Genomic DNA, 21598 nt, shown 5'->3' with positions numbered 1-21598 from the left:
CCCACCATGGTTAGGAGGCAGCTCTGCTCCCCACTGCCCCAGCACAGGGTGTAGAGCCGCTTTCTGGGACACACGGGGCTGGGATTCCCTCTCCTCATGCTCTGCCAGGACCCCAGTCTCCATGGGCTGCTCCTGCTGCCTTGGGCCCTCGCAGACCCTGAGCACTCTTGTCAAGGCACTGAGCTGCCTTCTTTCTGAGCAGAGGCTGTAAGGCCCCATGGCAGCCCTTGAACCCCCTCCTCCTGCTCTCCTCCAGCCCCCTGCCCTCCTGCTGCCTCACCAGGGATGTCAGTTTGGATTTGTGTCAGGGCGGTACTTGTGTGCGGGTACAAGAGGGATGGGAGCAGGGGGGATGGGGGCACCTTTCCCTCAGCACTGTTGGAGGGCTGGGAGGATGGAGAAAGTATCCCCAAGAGATGTGTGCTGCAGCCAGAAGCCATGGTCCAGCCTCTGGCCTGGAGAAGGGCTCATCTGGGAGGATGCTCACGTGGGCACATTTCCATGGCAGAGGAGATTTTGTGTCCCTCCCCTAAAAGAGGCGCTGCTGGGAGCTGAGCCAGGGTTCCTCTCCCTTGGCTGTGGCTTTCACCTGCCCCAGTGCCCATGGGCAGAGAAATCTCTTATGCAGGAACCAGGCGGGGAGAAGGGTTTGACACCTGGGCAGGACCTGGTGCCCAAACTTCCCTCCCTGCTCCCGCTGGTGGGTCTCCACACCCCTCTGGCACTTCCCCAAAAGGCTCCTCTGCTGCGGGTTGGAAGGTGCGTTGGCTGTCTGTGGCAGGGTTCCCTTTGGGGAGTTGGTGGAGCTCAGTACTGCTGCAAGCAGCAGGATCTTGCCCTAGGGGAGAAGAGGTGGCTGTCACCAACATCCTCTCCCACTTCAGCATTGCCCCATTCTCTGCTGGGAGCTCCTCCATCCCTGGGGTGATCCTGGGGGGATCTGGGAGAAGCCCAGGCACACACATCCCTCTGCCCCATACCCCAGAGCCTTCCTGCTGGCAGACCCCATAGGAGAGCAGCGTTCCCAAGGTGAGACCCCCACGGTCATGGGTGACATACATGGGCACTGCAAGCACAGCCTCCAACCCCTGGAAAACTCCCATGGGGGCAAGCTCCAGCCCTGCATCTCAGAGAAGTAAGGTATAAAAGTGAAGTAAAGAAGGGGGGAGTGTTATCTTCCGAACACAGGATGGTGGGGACTATGGGCAGTATGGACGCCGACATGCAGACTCAAGGAGCTCCAAGTGGGGACTGGGGAGAGGAACCTAGCGTCTGTCCTGTGCCACCTCGCTGCCAGCTCTGCCCTCCCACAGGGGTAATATTTCTCCCTTACTCTGGCACCTGGCAGGCATTTTCCTCTTCCTCCTTGGGGAGATGAGCCAAGGGCCTGTGTGTGCTTGAGGGGGCAGCACGCCTGAGCAGGAAGAACCTGTTTTTCATGGCATCTGGGGTCCTGAACAGTCTGGCCCTGCAGGCTGGGTCCATTCTCTGCAGCAAAGCAAGATTGTCACTGTAGCCCAGATCTGTGGTTGTTCCTGCGGCTCCCGAGGACCTGCCTGAGGGGGGGGTCACAGTGAGACCCCAAGTCTCAGCACTGCGGCCCCCATGCTGGGCAGAGCTTGGCTGTTTAAAGCCCATAGGAGAGCAGCCTTATTTCTCTGAGTTTTGGCTCACCAGGGTGCTGGGCACCCTGCAGTGAAAGTCTGTGTCTCATGCCCCATTTTGTTTGTGGGTGTTATTGCCAGGGAGCAGCCGAGGCACCATCTCCTGGCCCTCCCTGCCTGTGCATGGCTGTGGACAGACCTGTGACTCCATGATCCTACCAGCACAGTAGTTATGGAGTATTGACGGAGTCACCAAACACCCCAGGAACAAGAGGTGGGCACTGTTGCAAAGATTTTGATAAAGAAATTAAAATCTAATTATATAAAAGAGTTTGGTTTGATGAAGAAGTAGAAAATTGTGAAGCATAGGTATGGGAGTGTTAAGTTTGAAATGTAGTCATAGGAACTTAGGAACTTTAGAAAATGTACTATGTGTAACTCTAAGAATTCAAGTATTGTCTGAAATCAGTGAACCACAGAAACTTTGACAAAGATTTGTTGGTTTGTAGTGTTTTGTTTTAGGAAACTAAGGAAACCGTTATGGACACCAGTTTGCTCTTTGGAAACCCCTTACCCTTCCTGCCTCGATCTCATTATCAAGGATTCCAACCAGTAGAGTTAAGTGAGATTAGCCAATGGTTGTTTTAGTATAAGAATATTGATAAGGTGGTGTGACTGAGGGCCAATCACTAGAAATGTTAAATTCAAGAATTAACATTGAATGTACTTTTATGTAAATCTAATACATGATGGCGAAAATCGAACTGCGCAGAATCACGAAAGAGAGGTCAACTATCGGACAAAGTGAGGAAGACTATGGAAGACCACCAGAGGGCTTCTGAAGACCACCAGAGACCTTCACTGAGCCTGCGTAAAGGACATTTACATATGCTAATAACTTCCCAGAAATCTAATGAATATGCATAACATTTCTCAGAAATCTAATGAATATGTATGAATAAGTTCAAAAGAAGGTGTATGATTTTGGTGTTCAGGGGTGCGTGGTTCGTGAGAGGACTCACCCGCGCAACCAGCCGTCAATAAAGAAGTATCTGCTTATCTACACTAAATTGGTGTTGATAAGTTCTTTATTCCAAGTTTTTCGGCAACAGCACCAGCCCCACCAGTCCCACCTCTGCAGGGCTATGCCTGACTTCAGCAGATCCAGGTTCCCTGAGCTGAGGCTCTGCTCAAGCCAGTGGCAATGGTGGAAGGATGGTGGAGGGAAAACTCCAGCTGGGAGTCCCACAGCCCTCCCTGTGCTCATCCAGCCCAGACACCCTTACCTGCTGGCACAGAGTGCTTCCCATGTGGTATGGGATCTCCACCTGGGGACAGGACAATCTTAGACCCTTAGCCTTGGAAAGCCACCAGGGCAGTGTGGCTCTGGTCCCAAAGGACACCTGGGCTGGGCCAGCACCCTCACACCACATCTCCCAGTGCAGCCAGAAAGGATTCCTTAGCGTGCTGCTGCTGTCTATGCCCTCCCTGAGGTCTCCTCACAGGCACACTCTGCTGCCAAACATTGTCCCTGGGTAGTGGGTGGGGTGGGTCTAGGATTCAGGGCAGTGACCTGGGCTCAGGTCCAGCACAGCTGCCTGCTTCTCCTCCAAGAGGGGACTCAGCAGAGGCAGTGCACACAGCCCTCCCACAGCCCTGCCCACCTCACAGCCAAGCCCTGGGTGGGCAGGGCAGGCCCACAGGGCCTGGAGAGGAGCAGTGCCAGAGCTCCAGCCCACACATGCCTGAGGCTGGGCAGTCAGGGCAAAAGCACCACCCCTGGAGATGCCCGGGATTGAGCCCAGGACCTCCCACATGCGAAGCAGGCGCTCTTCCACTGAGCTCCATCCCCTTGATGCCTGCCAGCAGGAGAGACACTCTCCTCCCGTGATGCGTCTATGACAAGCACAGCCCTGTTGTCCCTGGGTGCCCAGGGACCCTCTGCAGAAAACAGCACTTGAACCCTTCTGAGATGAGGGAAGTCGGGCCTGCCTCTCTGCTGGGGTCTGATCCTGGCACAGGGCTGCACTGCAGAGCGCTGCCCTTCAACGTCTCTGCAGGGCAATGGGACGGGAGGAGGCTCTTGCTGCTGGCACTTCTCTCATGCTGTGGCCAACTCTGGGGTGGGCTGATGGAGAGGAGAAAACCCCTGAGCCTCCTCTGCCACCCAGCGCAACACCCCTCTGTGACACATCCGTCCCCAACGCCACAGCAGGAGCAGTGCAACAGGGTGAGGGAAATGCCCTCCCTGGGGTGAGGTGTTCTCAGGCTGTTATGGCATCCCAGGGCATGTGGTGGAGAGGACCTGGGGGCAGAAATCTTACACCCCCTCCTCCAGGCACTGGGCCTCCCCCTGCACCCTCTGTCCCCCAGCATGCCTGGAGGTGAGGTGAACAGCAAGCTTCCATCTGCCTGGGGCTGAGGGAGTGGGCTGGGCTCAGGGACCTTCCCACTCCTTCAGCACTGAGGACTGTCCTGACAGCAAAACAGTGCCCTGGGACAGCCCTGCTGGGGTCTCTGCAGCAGGGTGGGTGATGTGTTCAGCTGTTTACTCAAAGGTTGGTAGTTGGACCATATGCAGGGATGGCATTGTCACGGTGGTAAAGCTGGGGCAATTGTCTTGCCCAATGCCATAGGCTACAGTGCAGGGGCAGTGCACTGGCAAGAGGTGAAGGAGCAAGGAGGGCCAGGGCAGGCTGGAAGAAGGCAGGCAGGCAGGCACTCTCTGCAAAAATCTACAGGAGAAAATCAGTGCTGAAGCCCGGGGTTGAACCAGGGACCTTTAGATCTTCAGTCTAACGCTCTCCCAGCTGAGCTACTTCAGCCCTGCCCCAGCAGGCCTTCTCCCAGTTCCACCCCTGCCAGGCCACAGGCTGACACACACATGAAGAGAGCTCTTTGGGGACATTCCCACGAAAAAGCTGTGCCCAGCGCCGGGCAGAGGGGACCTGGCCTCTCCCTGCCTCCATGGCCAGGTAGACTCCAGGTGTGGGGTGGGTGCCAACTTACAGTGCGAGTGCCAAGATATGCGTCGGGCGTCAGTTACAAAGGTGAGTGGTGAAGGCAAGTGGGAAGGCCAGACACACGCAGCTGCCAAAGCTGGAGGTGGAAGAAGGGTGGGGTTGGTGGAAGACCTCTCTCATAGGGAAGAGAGGGCCCAGGGGAGGCAGAGCTTTTCCAGTGCCATAGGCTTTTGCTTCCTTCTTGCATGAGCAAGAGTGTTCTGTTCAATGTTTGGAGACCATATTTAGGGGGAGAGAAGGCTTGAAAACCTCCAAGGACTGGGACTGCACAACCTCTCAGGGCAACCTCTTCCAGTGCATAAGTGACCTTATGGTTATGACCTCATGGACCTCATGTCCCGCCTGAACATTCTTTCAACTTTTGTCCCTTGCCTCTCCTTTTCCCACCATGCACCATGAGGAAGAGCCTGGCTTTCTTTTCTTAACTGCCTGGTAGGTACTGAAATGATCCTGTGAGGTTTCCTGAAGCCTTCTCATCTCCATACTGAACAGTGTTCCCTCAGCCTTTCCTCAGGTGGAAAGTTCTCCAGCCCTGTGCACAGCCCCACACACCTGACTGTATTGGTGCCCCTTCACTGAACTTGCTCCAGTTGATCAATGTCTTTCCTGTACTGGGGGCAGGAGGCCCCAAACTCAGTGCAGTGCTGTGCATGTGGTCTAGCAAGCAGTGAATGGAGGGGGAGAATCCCTCCCCCTCATCTCCTGGCCATGCTTCTCTTCATACAGGCAGGCTGCTCTTGGCCTTCTTGGCCGCAGGGGCTCACTGCTGACTCCTGGGCAGCTTGTTGTCCACCATGACCCCCAGGGCCTTTTCTGCTCAGCTGCACCCTACCGGGGGCTGTTGCCCAGGGTTAGGCCACCCCAGGGGAAGGACTTGGCGTTTCTTCTCTCTGAAATCTAGTAGGTTCTTTTTGGCCCACTCTGCCAACTTGTTGAGGTTCGTCCAGAAGGCAGCACTCCGGTGTATAGACTGGTCCGCACCTCAGGTTTGTGTCATCTGAAAACTCTGTCAGCTCCTCCAGGACACTGATAGCATCATTAAGCCCCAGAAGAGACCCTGATGCATCCAATCAGTCTTTTACTCACCTCTTTGCCCACCTATCAAGACTGTAGCTTCCTAGCATTGATATAAGAATACTGTGGGAGACTGTGTGGTGGGTTGACCTTAGCTGGCGGCCAGATGCCCAGGGGCTAGATGCCCAGCCAGCCGCTCTCTCACTCCTCCTCCTCAACAGTACAGAAGGAGAAAAAAGGAAAAAAATGCTGAATTGCTTGTTATGAAATCAGGGACATCACTTCCCAATTAGTCGTGAGCAAAACAGGCTCAAAAGGAGGAGAATGAACTTATTTTATTACCAGTTCAAATAGGGTTGTTGTTGTGGTTTCAGCCCAGCTGGTAACAAAGGACCACGCAGCTGCTCGCTCACTCCTCCCTGTTCCCCTCCGGTGGGATGAGGAAAAGAACCAGAAAGGAGAAAAGAAAAAAAACCCTGGAACCTCGTGGGTTGAGATAAGGACAATTTACTGGGACAACACAAAAAGAGACGTTACAACAACAACGGTACTAATAAAAGGATATACAGAATGAGTGATGCACAGTGCAACTGCTCAGCATCCGGAACCCGACGCTCCGCCACTTCCCCCACCGAAAGCCAAGAGCCCCCCCCCAGCCCACTCCCCATTTATATACAGAGCATGATGTCGCATGGCATGGAACAGCTCCTTGGCTAGTTCAGGTCAGCTGTCCTGGCTGTGCCCCCTCCCAGGTTCCTGTGAAAATTAACTCTGTCCCAGCTGCACCCAGGGCAGTTGGATAGTGAGAAGAAAAGTTAAATACTACAACAGCACCTCCCCTGTCCCCTTTTTTTTCCCAGGCTCAGCTTCATTCCTTCATTGCTGACTCCTCTACCTCCTTTCCCTGTGAGTGGGAAAAGGGGGAATGGGGACTACAGTCAGTTCCTAACAGGTCACCTCTGCTGCTCCCTCCTTATGCTTTTCCTGTGGCATCCTTCCCACAGGCTACAGTTCTTTCAGGAAATATCCAACTTCTCTGGCATTTGATCCTCCACAGGCTGCAGGGGAATCTCTTCTGCATCATATGGAGTTCCTCCTCCCCCTCTTCTTCACTGACCTTGCTGTTTGCAGGAATTTTCCTCACACTCTTTTTTTTCCTTACTCCTGTTCCACTCTGGCATTTGTGCCCTTTCTTAAATACACTTTCACAGAGGTGCCACCGGCTTTGCTGATGGGTTAGCTTTTGCCAGCAGTAGGTCTGTTGCAGAGCTGGTTGGACTTGGCTGTGTCCGGCATGGGATAACCCATTGTCTCTTCTCCCAGGGGCTCCTGCTGCCCATCCGCTACCAAAAACAGGGACACAGACACCAATATAGAGCAAGAAGCTTGGCCTTGCTAAATGACATCCCCTGCTCTTCTAGTGTCAAGCAATCCAAACTACTCATTGAGGGGGCATGGAGAGAAACAGAGAAGGCCTTGACACTGTGCAAGCACTGCTTAGCAATAGCTAAAACATGGCAGTGTTATTAACACTGTTTCAGCCACCAATGCAAAGCACCGTAGGAGCTGCTGTGAGGAAAGTTAACCCAAGGTGCTACCCAAAGTTGAAAATACCACAGCAACCATCTCAGGAATAGGATACGAAACAAGAAATGCAAGACCAATGTGGAAAGGATTAAGAGGGTAGGCTGTTCCTCTTGGCAGGTTTTGCAACAGTACAAGAGAAGAGCTTGGGTGGGGGGAATAAAAAGAGAATCAAACAACATGGCCAAGGTTGTTTGGTGTCAACTGTGAAGCAGCTCTGCACCTGATGCGAATTATTTCTGTGGTCAGGGAGAACCTGAGAGATTTCCCTCATTTGAAAAGATGAAGGAGGAGGAAGGACAGCACCATTTAGGCAAAAAGGGACCTCAGAAGTTTCTCGGCCAATCTCCTGCTCAAAGCAGGGCCAGACCAGATTACTCAGGGCTTTATCCAAAGACGCCGTGGTCACTTTCTGGGATAAAGCCCGCACAAAGTTCCTGAGAAACAGCTTCCAGCATTTGACTAGCCTCATGTTGGAAATGCTTTTCTCTATATGTACACCAACCCCCTTCTTTCAGCTCATTGCCTCTTGTCCTTGTGTCTCGTACCATGGACACGAGCCTGACTCAGTCTTCCTGGGAACACTGCAATGCTGCTACATGTTTCACCCAAGATCTTCCTTTCTCCAGGCTGGACAAACCCAGCTCCCTCAGCCTCTCCTCACAGGTAAAGTGTTCCTGCCTCGGACCATTACGGGGGCCCTTTGCTAAACTGGCTCCAGCTTGCCGACAGCTTTCCTGTACTGGGATCTGAAATCTGGACACAGTGTTTGGTATAATCCCTTCCCTCAGTCACCTGGCCGTGATCCTGTTCTTATAGCCCAGGGTCCTCCTGTCCTTGCTTCCAAGGCACACAGCTCTGTCCTGTCCATCTCGCTGTCCACCAAGACCTTTCCAAAATGCCTCGTTCCAGCTAAGCAACACACCACCCTTGCCATTGCCAGGGTTAGTCCCCTGCAGGGACAGGAACTGGCATCTGTCCTTGCAGGATTTCCTGACTTTCATGCCAATGCATGCTCTCCTCTTCCTTGAAGCCTTTCCCTGAGCACAGGGGCCTGGAGACCATTTCAGGAAAGACTCAGGCACAGCAGGCATTCATTCCTTCAGCCCCAGCTGTGCCTGCTGTTATTAAATCACCCTCCCCATTCAGCAGCAGCCCTTGTTCAGCCTTGGTCTCTCAGAAGTGACCAAAGCTCTTCTGTTTGCTTTTGACTTCCTTTGCCACCAGCATCTCCAAGTGAATTTTTTTTTCCTACACTCATGCCTCCACAACAAATGCAATATAAGGAAATTCCTGCTTTGTACCTGTCCTTGCTGACACCTCCTGGCAGCTGCGTCATGGCACCTGTCCTTGTGCTGGCACAGCCCCACTGCCCAAACACGGTCCCACAGCCCCACTCTGCAGGCACAGCACAGGAAAGGGGACAGTCATAGATGGGGAAAGTTCCCCCCATTGTGATCCCAATGGCAGCCTTCAGATCACAGTTCCCCCACAACACTCCTACTTTTGCAGCTTCCCCAGCACCCGACCCCTGCCCTGCCACAGCCTTGACCCATGTGGAGCTTTGCAGACAGCTCTGCTCCAGGGTCTGCCAGGGTCTGGGGAAGGAGCGAGGCTGGGCAGGGCTGTCTGTTCCCCAAAAGCAGCCCTTGGCCCAGGAGGAAGGTGGAGGTGGCCTCCCAGCAAATCTCACCCTTAAATATGGGGTGACCAGCAAGTGCTGAAAATGGCTAATGAGAGATGCTGGGGGTGACAAAGACACTGAGCCACATTGCGCGTCTGTCCATGGCACTGGGGGAACAGACCGGCCTCCTCCTTTCCTCTGTACCTGCATGTCTTCACTGTTTTCCACAAGCCCCGTCACTGCACCACGAACCCCTGGTGTCAGTCCTTGCCCTGCATGGCCACACATTGCAACCTCTACACAGATATTTTTTCTCTCCTGGGCACTTTCCAGCCCACCACAGCTCCCCCTAAACTATTCCCACCTCCCCTGCCCTCTCCCCAGTGCAGCCCAGTCTGGCATGGCCCCACAGCAGTGCCCACCACAGGGTGCGGCAGAGCTCTGGGCACTCACCCCACAGCCCCAGACCCTCTGAAGGGCACAGCAGCTCCTCGGGGGTGGAGAGGGCTGAGCCCCAGGGCTGGGGGGCATCCGTGGCACAAGGCCTGAGGAGATCCCCTTGTATGATGGAAGTGCTGCTATGGAGGCCAGCTCTGTCACACAAGTGCCCATTGCCTGTCCTTGCCTGCAGTCACAGGCCTGACACACCGCAGGGCTCTAACCAAGCTTGAAGAGCACTCAGGCCTTCCACCAACCCAAGGTTTCAGAAGGAAAGCATGGAAGTGGGAAGAGAGCAGCTCAGGAAAGACCAAGCACTGGTGCTCTGTGGCACTGCTGCTGTGCCGGGACTCTTTTCTTCTTCCCCTCTGCACACAGGCACTGCTCCCTGCAGCTGCAGAGAAGGTCTCGGAGGAAGGATCTCAGAAAAAAAGACACTGCAGGGCCCTTTATTTTGTTTAAACACAAAGAAGGGCACAGCTCATTTGCACAGCCTCCAGGGCACAGAAAAGATGGATAGACTGTGATTTAGAAACAGGAGGAATAAAGACATTTCTTTGTGGAAAGCATTCAGATAAGTAAAACAATGCAAAATAGAAGGAGTAAAACCACACCCAAAATCACCATAAAAAGACCAGCAAAAGACAGGTTGGGTCTGTAATGAGATATAAGTACTACGCAGAAGACAAGAGGCAGTTTACTCCTTCTAAAAAGCATCCAGTCATTAGTTTTCTCAGGGCACCCTTGATCTCATGGTTTCTCATGCTGTAGATGAGGGGGTTCATGGCTGGAGGCACCACCGAGTACAGAACTGCTACCAGCAGGTCCAGGGATGGGGAGGAGATGGAGGGGGGCTTCAGGTAGGCAAAACTGCCAGTGCTTATAAACAAGGAGACCACAGCCAGGTGAGGGAGGCACATGGAAAAGACTTTGTGCCATCCCTGCTCAGAGGGGATCCTCAGCACGGCCCTGAAGATCTGCCCATAGGACAGCACAATGAAAACAAAACAGCCAAAGTCTAAACAGACACCAACTCCAAGTACCCCAACTTCCCTGAGGTAGGCATCTGAGCAGGAGAGCTTGAGGATCTGGGGGATTTCACAGAAGAACTGGTCCACAGCATTGCCTTGGCAGAGGGGTAGTGAAAATGTACTGGCAGTGTGCAGCACAGCACTGAGAAACCCACAGCCCCAGGCAGCTGCTGCCATGTGGACACAAGCTCTGCTGCCCAGGAGGGTCCCGTAGTGCAGGGGTTTGCAGATGGCAACGTAGCGGTCATAGGCCATGACAGTGAGAAGAAAATATTCTGCTGAGATCAAAAAGACTAACAGAAAGACCTGGGCAGCACATGCTGGGTAGGAGATGGCCCTGTTGTTCCAGAGGGAGTTGGCCATGGCTTTAGGGACAGTGGTGGAGATGGAGCCCAAGTCGAGGAGGGAGAGGTTGAGGAGGAAGAAGTACATGGGTGCGTGGAGGTGGTGGTCACAGGCTATGGCAGTGATGATGAGGCTGTTTCCCAGGAGGGCAGCCAGGTAGATGCCCAGGAAGAGCCAGAAGTGCAAGAGCTGCAGCTCCTGCGTGTTAGCAAATGCCAGGAGGAGGAACTGGGTGATGGAGCTGCTGTTGGACATTTTCATCCTCTGGGAATGGGGTGCTGTCAAAGTAGAAAAAAGACAGTGAAGAGTCAGGGCATTGTTCTCTGAGCAATATCAAAGCCATTTCCCATAGACCCTCCCACTCTCACACACAGACACTTTTCGTTTTCTAGGACACCTTCCTTCAGGTCTGTGGCTGCAGCCCTGCTTGGTGCTGGCTCAGAATGCAATGAAGAGCAGGGCCTCTGCCCATGGGCTCTTGAAAAGCCAGCCCTGCTCTGTAGCAGTGGGTTCATGGGATCGGTGCGGGCAGGGGCCAGTCTGGTGTGTGACTTTGTCAGCTGAAACCGCTCCTAATGCAGAAGGGCTTGTCAGCATCTGCACTCCCAGTGCTAAGGAACCAGGAAGGTAAAAGCAGTTTAAGAGTTCTAGGGTTTTTTACAGCTGCCCACATCACCCCTGGGGAGCTTTCTTTGATCTCGGGAACCTTCAGCATTTCTGCTGCACTCTGGGAGAACAGCGTGAGCCAGGCAAGGCAAGAGGATTGCCTGTGGCTTAGTGCAGAGAGAGGGGGAGCTGCTCTGTCCTTCTGTCTAGTTCCCACTTGCACTGTGCTTGCACCTTTCTGAGATGGAGGGTGAACATGCTTTCATGTTTTACACCGAAAAGCCACCAGGCACTGCTGAGAGCAGAGACATCCACTGCAGACCACCAAATGTCTCCCCCTTTCTCAAAGTCTCAGCACCCTGCTTCTAGCCAAGGACACACCGGGCTCATTTCACCAACCAAGAGCATTTCCTCAGTCCTAGCATCTCTGTGCTTCTCTATGGGGCTTTCAGATCACAGAAAGCTGCTATGAGACAGGTTTGCATCCTGCAGGGCAGCTAACAGCTTGGAAGGACACTCGGAGGTGATAGCCAAGTGACCTGATGTGATGGCATCGCTGTAAGGGAGAATCAGCTCATTTTCCCAGCCCCACAGACACCATTGAGCATAACCCCTCAGGTTATAGGAAAGCTGCGACACTTCTTCCCATGGACACAGCTATATGGCAGGTCCCACAAGATCAGTGTGTGTGTAACTCTGCAGCTGAAACTCCCATCCCCAGAGAAACAGACAGCAGGAAAAGATAACAGTAACACAGACAAGTGGAGAACCAAGGAAAAGAGCAGGGATCGATTGGCTCAGAGAGGCAAGAGTAGAGTCAGCTGCAGTCTCAGGAAAGAGTTACCCTTACCCATTTGTGCATGTCACCTCCCGGACACCAGCACAGCCAGGCAGTTGTTCTCAGTCCCTGTGCTCTACTTCAGGAGGCTCCTCTCAGACTTACTGATCACCCCAAGCTACAGCTCAGGAGTCTCAGGGACTTGCTGAAAGCATGACAGCTCCTTTTCCATTTCTCCCAAAAATTTCCCCAGAGTAGGAAACTGAAAACACAGACTCAGGGAAGATCCTTATGATATAGTAGTCCATGCTTCAACATTCCCCTTGAAAAGTGTCCTTGGAAATATCCTGAGAGTGATCTGGAGCCGTGAGCAGCCCTGACCCACACAGCACCCTCTTGTCAGCAGACGGACCCTGCCCTGCTGCAAGTTGTTTCTTCCACCCACAGCTTCTCCCCACTCTGCTGTTACAGTTCCCCAGGCAGGCTGAGTACTTACCCTGACCGGTGGCAGAGTCCCTGCCCCAACACACAGCCCCCCACGGTGCAGGGACCCTGCTCAGAAGGACAGCCCTGGGCACCCCTGGCTGCACACCCACCTTCACACTCTGCAGCCATCCCCAGGTGAAGGCAGCTGACATGCCCTGTCCCTCTGAGGGTGCAGCAGGGAAGCTGTGCTCCAAAGCATGGCCTTTTTCTCTACACTGCAGAAACTGTGAGAGTCCCTCTGACATATTCCATAGGCTGTGGGATGTGCCAGCTTTAGGAGATCATTCCAGGAACCACAGCTGCATTGCCCTGCAGCCAGAGACTTACCCTGTGAAGGGCTGTCAAGATTTTTCTCCAGGTCAGCTCTCCTCTCTCCTCCCACCCCACACTGCCTTTAACCTCCCTCTCCCTTCCCTCCTCTCCCATTGCAGAGGAGCTGCTCCTGGGCAGAGCTGTGTCTCTGCAGTGCTGCCTGCTTGCCATGAGCTCCCTCCAGCCCAGGAGCCCAGCCCAGCTCAGCAGCAGAGGACCAGCCCAAGGCAGCCCTTTCTCTGCCCCCTCTGGGCTCCCTCCAGGTGTCCCTGGGGCTCCAGGGGAACCTGCTGGGAAACAGGCTGAGGCAATCACTGATGATCCTTCCCTCAGCTACAGAGAGATGCTTCTTTCAGCACTGACATTTCTCCCATCTGAAAGAGTGAGGTGTAAGAATCACCTTTTCATTGTTAGGGAGGGAGGTCTACCCAGCCGGCGCCAGTTGGGAGGCCATGTCTACCCCACCCGCATGGTTAGGGAGGCCAGGTCTACCTTGCCCTTGCCAGTACGGAGGCCAGGTCTACTCCGCCCGCGTGGTTAGGGAGTCCAGGGCTACCCCACCGGCGCCGCTTGGGAGGCCTGGTCTACCCTGCCCCCGATGTTAGGGAGGCCATGTCTACCCAGCCCGCGCTGATGGGGAGGCCAGGTCTACCATGCCTGCGTTGTTAGGGAGGAGGTCTAACCCACCAGCTCCAGTCGGGAGGCCAGGTCTACCCCGCCCGCTCGGCTAGGGAGACCAGGTCTACCCTGACCTTCCTGGCTCAGAGGCCAGCTCTACCCCACCCACGTGGTTAGGGACGCCTGGTCTACCCCACCCGTGTGGGTATGGAGTTCAGGTCTACCCTTATTGCACAGGTAGAGAGGCCAGGTCTACCCCACTTGCACCGTTCAGAAGGCCTGGTCTACCCGGCCCGCCTGAGCAGGGAGGCCATGTCTACCTGGCCCGCACGTATAGGGAGGCCAGGTCTACTCCACCATCGCTAGTCGGGAGGCCAGGTCTACCCTGCCCACTCGGCTAGGGAGGCCAGGTCTACCCTGACCTTACCCATAAGGAAGCCACCTCTACCCCCCTCGCATGTTTAGGGAGGCCTGATCTACCCGGCCTGCATGGATAGGGAGGCCAGGTATACCCCACCGGCGCCGGTCGGGAGGCCAGGTTTACCCTGCCCTCGCGGTTAGGGAGGTCAGGTCTATCCCTACCTTGCCGGTAGGGAGGCCAGCTCTACCCTGCCCGCGCAGTTAGGGAGGCCTAGTCTACCTATCCCACCCATGTGGGTAGGGAGACAGGTCTCCATTCATGTCCCTCTACTCTCAACCCCTGACAATTCTTTCTCCCTTGTCCTCTACACACCTAATGATGCTATGAAGAAAACACATGCCACTGATGTCCACTGCCTGGCTGGATTGCAGGCTTACCTCACCCAGGGACTTTCTCAGGGGTACCTTGTGTTCCTGGAGATTGGCCCAAGGTCCTGCACAGTCACCTCAGGCAGCAAACTCCTCTCATGCAAGCCTGGCATGGCCCTGGCCTGTTTTTCTCAGGTGTTGGGAACTGCAGGGCTTGTTGTCTTTCTGAGCATCTCATTTCATCATTACCCTGACACCTGTCATCCTTCCCAGCAAGTTTTTTGCTCTGAAGAAAGGCCTTCGCATACGTGGGGCTCCAGGGTGCTTAGTTCCAGTTTTCCGCATGTGAGAAGTCTTTGCTGAGTGGCTGCAAACCAAATGTGCATCCATGCCCTCACAGCAAGGGACGCAGGCAGCAGGATCTGGAGCCCCTGATTCCATCACAGAACTTCTGAGGGAACCGCTGTGGTGACATGGTGGGTCAGGTTGCACAATTTTGGGTACTGTGAAGGATAGAGACAGGTCCTTTAGGAGACACTGGGGGGTGGTTGGGAAAGGTGGGAGAATGAGGCTGGGGCATGGCCTCTGTAAAGGATGGGGCAACTTGAATGTGTATGGTGGGGTAGACAACAGGTTGTGCAATCATTACTGGCTTAGGAACAGATGATGCACCACTGATGGTGACATGAAGGTGGGAGTTAGAACCACTCAGTCAGGGTGAGGACGTGGACAAAGTCTTCTGTAGGTAACCTGAGGAAGTCTCCAGATCAGCAAACCTTGCCCTCACTGGACAGGCAAAGTGACTGGGTCCAACAGCCCCATTGGGTCCTGGAGAGTCTCAGGGTCAACTTCTTATCACAGCAGCCAGGTGGGCCAGGAGGCTGAGTCAGGGCTGGTCAGGGACATTAACGTGTCAGCCTTGGCTGCAGTGACCGTGAAGTTGTTGCATCATAGTTCTGAAGGGAACTGAAGCCGGAAAGCAGCAGAGCTCAGGTTTGGGATCCCAGAGAAGCAGACCTTGGCCTGCTCAGGGCTCTGGTGGTAGTGGGAGATCCCATGGGAAGGCAGCTCTGAAAGGTAAAAGTCTAAGCTCGCTGAGAGGCCTTTAAGGACATCTTCCTCAAGCACAGGAAGGATCTGTCCTGATACTCAGGAAAACAACCCTTCATCTCCAGAATCCAGCTGGGCTAAACAGGAACCTCAACGCCGAGCTCCAGTGCCAAAAGGCAGCACACAGGAGGTGGAAGCAGGGGCAGGCTACAACGGAGGAGTTTAGAAATGTTGTCTGGGGAAACAGGGATTGTATTAGGAGACTCAAAGCTCCCCCAAAGTTCAAGCTAGCAAGGGATGTCAAGGGCAACAAGGTGAACCACTACTGCTTCCTTAAGAGTTGAAAACCAAAGAAAAGTAAAGTGGGCCACTACTGGATTTAGAAAGAGTAAATGCAGGTAGGTCTGACGTACACTATGACTTCTTTTCTGCTGTCTTTCCCTGCAAGGTCTCCCATGTCTCTGTTGCCCTCAGGCAGGACTCAGAGAGGAGGAGAACAGCCAGCAGTGGATGAGGACCAAGTCAGGGGCTACTTGAGTAACTCACCTCTTTAGATGGCCAGCATCCAAGGGTGCTGAGAGCGCCAGCCAACACCATTGTAAAGACATTCTGCATCATCTTGGAATGGTGATGGAGACTGGGGGAGGTCCCAGATGACTTGCAAAGAACAAGAGATGCATGCATCTTCCAACAAGTCCCAAAGGACGAGCTGGGGAACTAAAGGCTGTTTCACCTCACTTTGGTGAGGGTGTGTCACAGCCCTTGCCCTCTGAATCCCATTTCTGGGAACCTGAAAGGGAGAGTGACTTGAATTAGCAAGGGTAGGTCATGCCTGGCCATCCTAGCATCTTTCTGTGATGAACAGGACTGCTTTTCTAGATGAGAGGAGAGCAGTGTCTATCATTTCCCTGGATTTCAGCAAGGCTTCAACACCATACCCCCTTTATATGCTTGTGCATTGTATCCAATTAAAGGCATTACAGTCTGGATGGCTGGTTGGATGGTGGGGTTTGGAGGGTTGAGGTGAACGAGTGCTTCTCTGCCTGCAGACCAGTGACACCTGGAGAACTGTAAGTGTTCATCCTAGGATCTGTCCTGGTTCATGTCTATACTAATGCCCTGGAGGAACTGACGGAGTGCACTCATGTCAGGTTTGCAGATGCCACTACAGCATGGAAGAGCCAGTCAAGTTGCTGGAGGGCACTACTGTAATCCAGAAGGATCTAGAGAGGCTGGAGTGTTGTGGTTAATCATAGTAGGCAGCTCAGCCCCACAGAGCCACTTACTTACTTGACGCCAGTGGGATGGGGGAGAGAATCAGAAGGGTAAAAGTGAAGAAAACTCGTGGGTTGACGTAAGGACAGTTTAATAGGTAAAGCAAAGCTGTGCATGAGCGCCAAGCAAAATAAGGAATTCATTCACTCCTTCCCATCGGCAGGCAGATGTTCAGCCATCTCGAGGAAAGCAGGGCTCCATCAGGCGTAACGGTTACTTAGGAAGGCAAACACCATAACTCTTAATGTCCCCCCTTCCTCTTTCTTTCTCCAGTTTTTATTGCTGAGCGTGACATCTAACGGACTGGAATATCCCTTTGGTTAGCTGGGGTCAGCTGTCCCAGCTGTGTCCCCCGCCAAATTCTTGTGCACCCCCAGCCACCTCGCTGGTGGGTTGGTGTGAGAAGCAGAAAAGGCCTCGATGGTGTGCAAGCACTGCTCAGCAGTAACTAACTCATCCCTGTGTTATCAGCACTGTTTTGGTCACAAATCCAAAACACACAGCCCCATATGAGCTGCTATGAAGAAAATTAACTCCATCCCAGCCAAAAACCAGGACAAGATCCCCCTCTTATTCCATACTGCTTACTGCATTCTCAGGTCTCACAGTATCCAATACAGCCTCAGTAACCATCACCCCCTTCACAGCCTTTCATTTAAACACAGATATCATTCCCCTATTCTGTGGACCACCCCTGCAAAATGGGCACAAAGTGTCCTTTGAGTTCATTCAGTCCGTGGCTTGAGTTCTGTCTGTTACGGTGCTCACTCGGGACAGTGTTGGTCTGCCTGCTGATCCTGACCCGTGAGCTCACACAAAGCCCATCACCTGTCCCAAGGCAGAGATCCATGCATTCCCATTGCTCTCTCTATCGTAAAGGGCATCTCCCCCTCCTTGCCTTACAAGCCTGTCCATCCCTGGCCGCACTCCTGCTGTGTGCTATCTCACACCGTCTCTGCTCTCCACATGAGACTGTCTCTCACTGTAACCACACACAGACGTCTAATTCCTCCTCTTTGTTCAGCACGCTGCGCACATCAGTGCACTGACACTTCAGAGAGGTGCCCGGTAGCGCTGATTTCCCTGAAGGATGCCACAGGACCACAAAACTACAGTAGAGGTTTGAAGGGACAGGACTGGACCCACTATTGACCCCTGCAGTGCACCACTGGTGACTGGCCTCTAGCGAGACCTCGTGCCACTGGTCACCATCCTGTGGGCCCGGCCATTCAGCCAGTTTTCAATCCCCCTCACTCTCTGCTCATCCAGCCTCTCCTTCAGCAGCTGCTTTGTCAGGATTTTATGGGAGACAGTGTCGAATGCCTTAGTCATCTACCAAGGCAGCCATTTCATTGGAGAAGTTTATCCGAAGTTTGTCAAATAGCAATGGCATTTCCTTTCATCAGCTGTGCTCTGGGCCTCTGTGGTGTGTTGGTTGGGGTCTGGCACTTGGAGGGCCATGATGTTATGCCATTGTGTAGCCCATAAAGATTTGGCCACCTCAAAAACAGGGAGGATAGGAGGGAAGTGCTACCAATTCTGGACATTGCTTGGTAGCAAAGAAATAATAGTGGGCTCTATCCAACTTCTCCAACCTCTATCGCTCTCAGCTCTGTTTAGTTATGAAATGCAGATGTCAAATGTTTTAAAATAAACTTGTCCTGAGAACACTTTCACCATTCAACGTGTTCATAGGTAATGCATTTCAGAAATGACTGTATAAATCTAGATTTATGTAGAGGGAGAGAAAGGGTGATCAGCTTCCTGTTCCATGTCAAAGGCCAATAGAGAAATCAATCCTGAGGATTTATAGGAAACCCTCAAAACTCTGAAAATGAAGACTTCTTACACACTTATTACCCTCAGCACTTTTCTGCATATGTTTCAATGTGTACCTATCATCTCCATTGAAGGGTTGATGCAGTTGCCCACACAGGAGTGGCCACTGCCTCCAGGATACCCTGAGGTAGAAGAAGACCTCATGCGGGACCGAGAAATGTGCAGCAGGACCAATGGCAGAACTTCTGGAGCATGAGCTGTTGGACAGGCAGGGTGTGTCAAAGCCTCTTGGCTGAGACAAGTGTTTTCTCTCCCTTGACTAGAAAGGGAAGCCTGGGCAGTTGCACTCAAGGTGTCTAGTGTTAGAGGCGATCACTCTTATGCCTGCCTTCACCTACAATAGAGTCACCTATAATTTTCCAAGCAGCAAATGAAAAATCAGTCATCTAGATGATGCAGAGTCTGCCTGAAAACGTTCCTGTAGCCCAGATATGTTGGGGTTAGTGCAGATTTGGCTATTCAAAAGGGAGCATTTCATTCCCTTTGTCTCTTTGCTCCCCTCTGCGAATCAAGGCAGCTCGTGACTTCAGTGTGAGACACGCTGTGTGCAAAGGAGCGAATATGGAGAAACAATCAAAGTCCAGGACAGGAAATGTTTTGGGAGGTCTTGGGTTCTGTGACTAAACACAAACTGTGTTTTCTGTTGGCCTAAGGTTATCCTCTCTAGGAAGCAGGTTTCAATGGAGGTAATGTGGACTTAACACCTAGCTGAAAAATGTCTTTTACTTTTAATTGAACTCTGCCTTCCTTGGTTTTCATATGTAGGCAATTGAGAAACACCCTTCTGTGTCTGTGTGCCACTCATTCTCCAAGTAACACAGGTGGGAATTGGTGCCCATGGGCTGAAACACACAGCTACAGACTTCAGTGGAGGTAGCTCAGATTGGACCAGGGCTGCTCCAAGTCCCAGGTGGCTGATGAGAGACATGGTAGGTTGGGGGTAGGGATGAAGACTGACCATAGGTTGTGGAACATAAAGGCTCTGGATTTTCATATCTATTCACACTGAATTAGGAGACGCACAGGATCAATATCAGTTAGAGATTGCTGATAGCAATTCATGTGTAAGCAGAGAAATAAGGTGGAGAAAAAGAAACCCTTTCTTGTTGTTGTTTAGTGTTCATATCATTTCACTTTGATTACACTCCTGAAACTGCTCTTATTAACCACATCAGAATTGAAGGCTTAAAAGAAAACTACGGAAAGCAACTTGACTCGTGAGGGTGTTTGGCATGTTAATGAGGCCTCTGGTGCTGACCTCCTGAACTGCAGATCCTGAAAGACCTAAGAAGCCCCTACAGAAGTAAAAGTCAGTAGCAAGCCTCCAAGTTTCCAAGAGTGTTAGTGGGCCCCAGTGAGGGCCATCCCTGAAAAGGCCATGGAGGGAATGACCAGAAAAAGGACCGTCACTGTAAAAATCCCTAGAACTCTTAAACTATTTTTACCCTCCTGGTTCCTTAGCACTGGCAGTGCAGATGCTGACAAGCCCTTCTGCGTTAGGAGCGGTTTCAGCTGACAAAGTCACACACCAGACTGGCCCCTGCCCGCACCGATCGCATGAACCCACTGCTGCAGAGCAGGGCTGGCTTTTCAAGAGCCCATGGGCAGAGGCCCTGCTCTTCATTGCACACTCGGCCAGCACCAAGCAGGGCTCCAGCCACAGACCTGAAGGAAGGTCTCCTAGAAAAGGAAAAGGGTCTGTGTGTGTGAGAGTGGGAGGGACTATGGGAAATGGCTTTGATATTGCTCAGAGAACAATGCCCTGACTCTTCACTGTCTTTTTTTCTACTTTGACAGCACCCCATTCCCAGAGGAAGAAAATGTCCAACAGCAGCTCCATCACCCAGTTCCTTTTCCTGGCGTTTGCAGACACACGGGAGCTACAGCTCTTGTACTTCTGGCTCTTCCTGGGCATCTACCTGGCTGCCCTCCTGGGAAACGGCCTCATCATCACCACCATAGCCTGTGACCACCACCTCCACACACCCATGTACTTCTTCCTCCTCAAGCTATCCCTTCTTGACTTGGGCTCCATCTCCACCACTGTCCCTAAAGCCATGGCCAACTCCCTCTGGAACAACAGGGCCATCTCCTACCCAGCATGTGCTGCACAGGTCTTTCTGTTTACCTTTTTGATCTCAGCAGAGTATTTCCTTCTCACTGTCATGGCCTATGACCGCTACATTGCCATCTGCAAACCCCTGCACTATGGGACCCTCCTGGGCAGCAGAGCTTGTGTCCACATGGCAGCAGCTGCCTGGGGCAGTGGGTTTCTCAGTGCTGTGCTGCACACTGCCAATACATTTGCAGTACCCCTCTGCCAAGGCAATGCTGTGGACCAGTTCTTCTGTGAAATCCCCCAGATCCTCAAGCTCTGCTGCTCAGACGCCTACCTCAGGGAATTTCAGCTTCTCGTGTTTAGTGCTTTCATCTTGTTGAGGGTGTTTTATTTTCATTGTGCTGTCCTGTTTGCAGATCTTCAGGGCAGTGCTGAGGATCCCCTCTGAGCAGGGATGGCACAAAGCATTTTCCACATGACTCACTTACCTGGCCATGGTCTCCTTCTTTATAAGCACTGCCATATTTGCCTCCCTGAAGCCCCCCTCCATCTCCTCCCCATCCCTGGACCTGCTGGTGGCAGTTCTATACTCGGTGGTGCCTCCAGCTGTGAACCCCCTCATCTACAGCATGAGGAATCAGAACCTCAGGGATGCAGCCTGGACACTTACAACTGAAAGTTTTCCAGAAGCTGCAGAGTGTCCATCCTCTTCAGCATATGACTCATAATGTAACTCATTGCAGGTCCAGCCTTTATTAGTTGTTGTTGTTGTCATTGTTGTTGGGTGAGTTTTTTTCTTCTCTTACTTTTTTTATTTGTGATAATGTTGTCCACAAAGAAATGTGGACACTCCACTTCTCCTTCGTTATCTACCTCACTAGTGTGGCCCAGAGACTGTGTGAACAGGGAGCTATACTCTTTCTTTAATTAAACAGAAGAAATGTACTCGCAGTGAGTTACCTGTCTGACACCCAGGCAACTAAAACCAAACCAAATGTTCTTCCCCATAAGTTCCCTAACAGGTTAGAGGGCAAATGAAGGACCTAAAACCTTCCGTGGAGAAAGGACGATGGGGCCATCATGGAATCCCCCACACCTATGGAATGGGGAATGTTCCCAGCCCTTAGACAAATCTCTTCCTCCTCTCTCTCATGACCCGCACGGTGTTTGTGCTTGGGAAAAA

At 52.7% G+C, this 21598-nt stretch overlaps 1 protein-coding gene and 1 pseudogene across 1 annotated transcript; one reads left to right on the top strand and one right to left on the bottom strand.

The window, feature by feature from the left end:
- Positions 1-9961: 9961 nt before the first annotated feature.
- LOC138683139 (olfactory receptor 14A16-like) lies at positions 9962-10924 on the bottom strand. Its single transcript, XM_069774659.1, has one exon. The coding sequence runs from the start codon at positions 10922-10924 to the stop codon at positions 9962-9964; it is 963 nt and encodes a 320-aa protein (XP_069630760.1).
- A 9252-nt stretch (positions 10925-20176) lies between these two features.
- LOC138683174 (olfactory receptor 14J1-like) lies at positions 20177-21143 on the top strand (annotated as a pseudogene).
- The last annotated feature ends 455 nt before the right edge of the window (positions 21144-21598 follow it).

The sequence above is a fragment of the Haliaeetus albicilla genome, chromosome 31 (assembly GCF_947461875.1).
Source record: "Haliaeetus albicilla chromosome 31, bHalAlb1.1, whole genome shotgun sequence".
In the NCBI taxonomy this organism is placed as follows: Eukaryota; Metazoa; Chordata; class Aves; order Accipitriformes; family Accipitridae; genus Haliaeetus; species Haliaeetus albicilla.
This window is presented reverse-complemented; position numbering and strand designations above follow the sequence as displayed.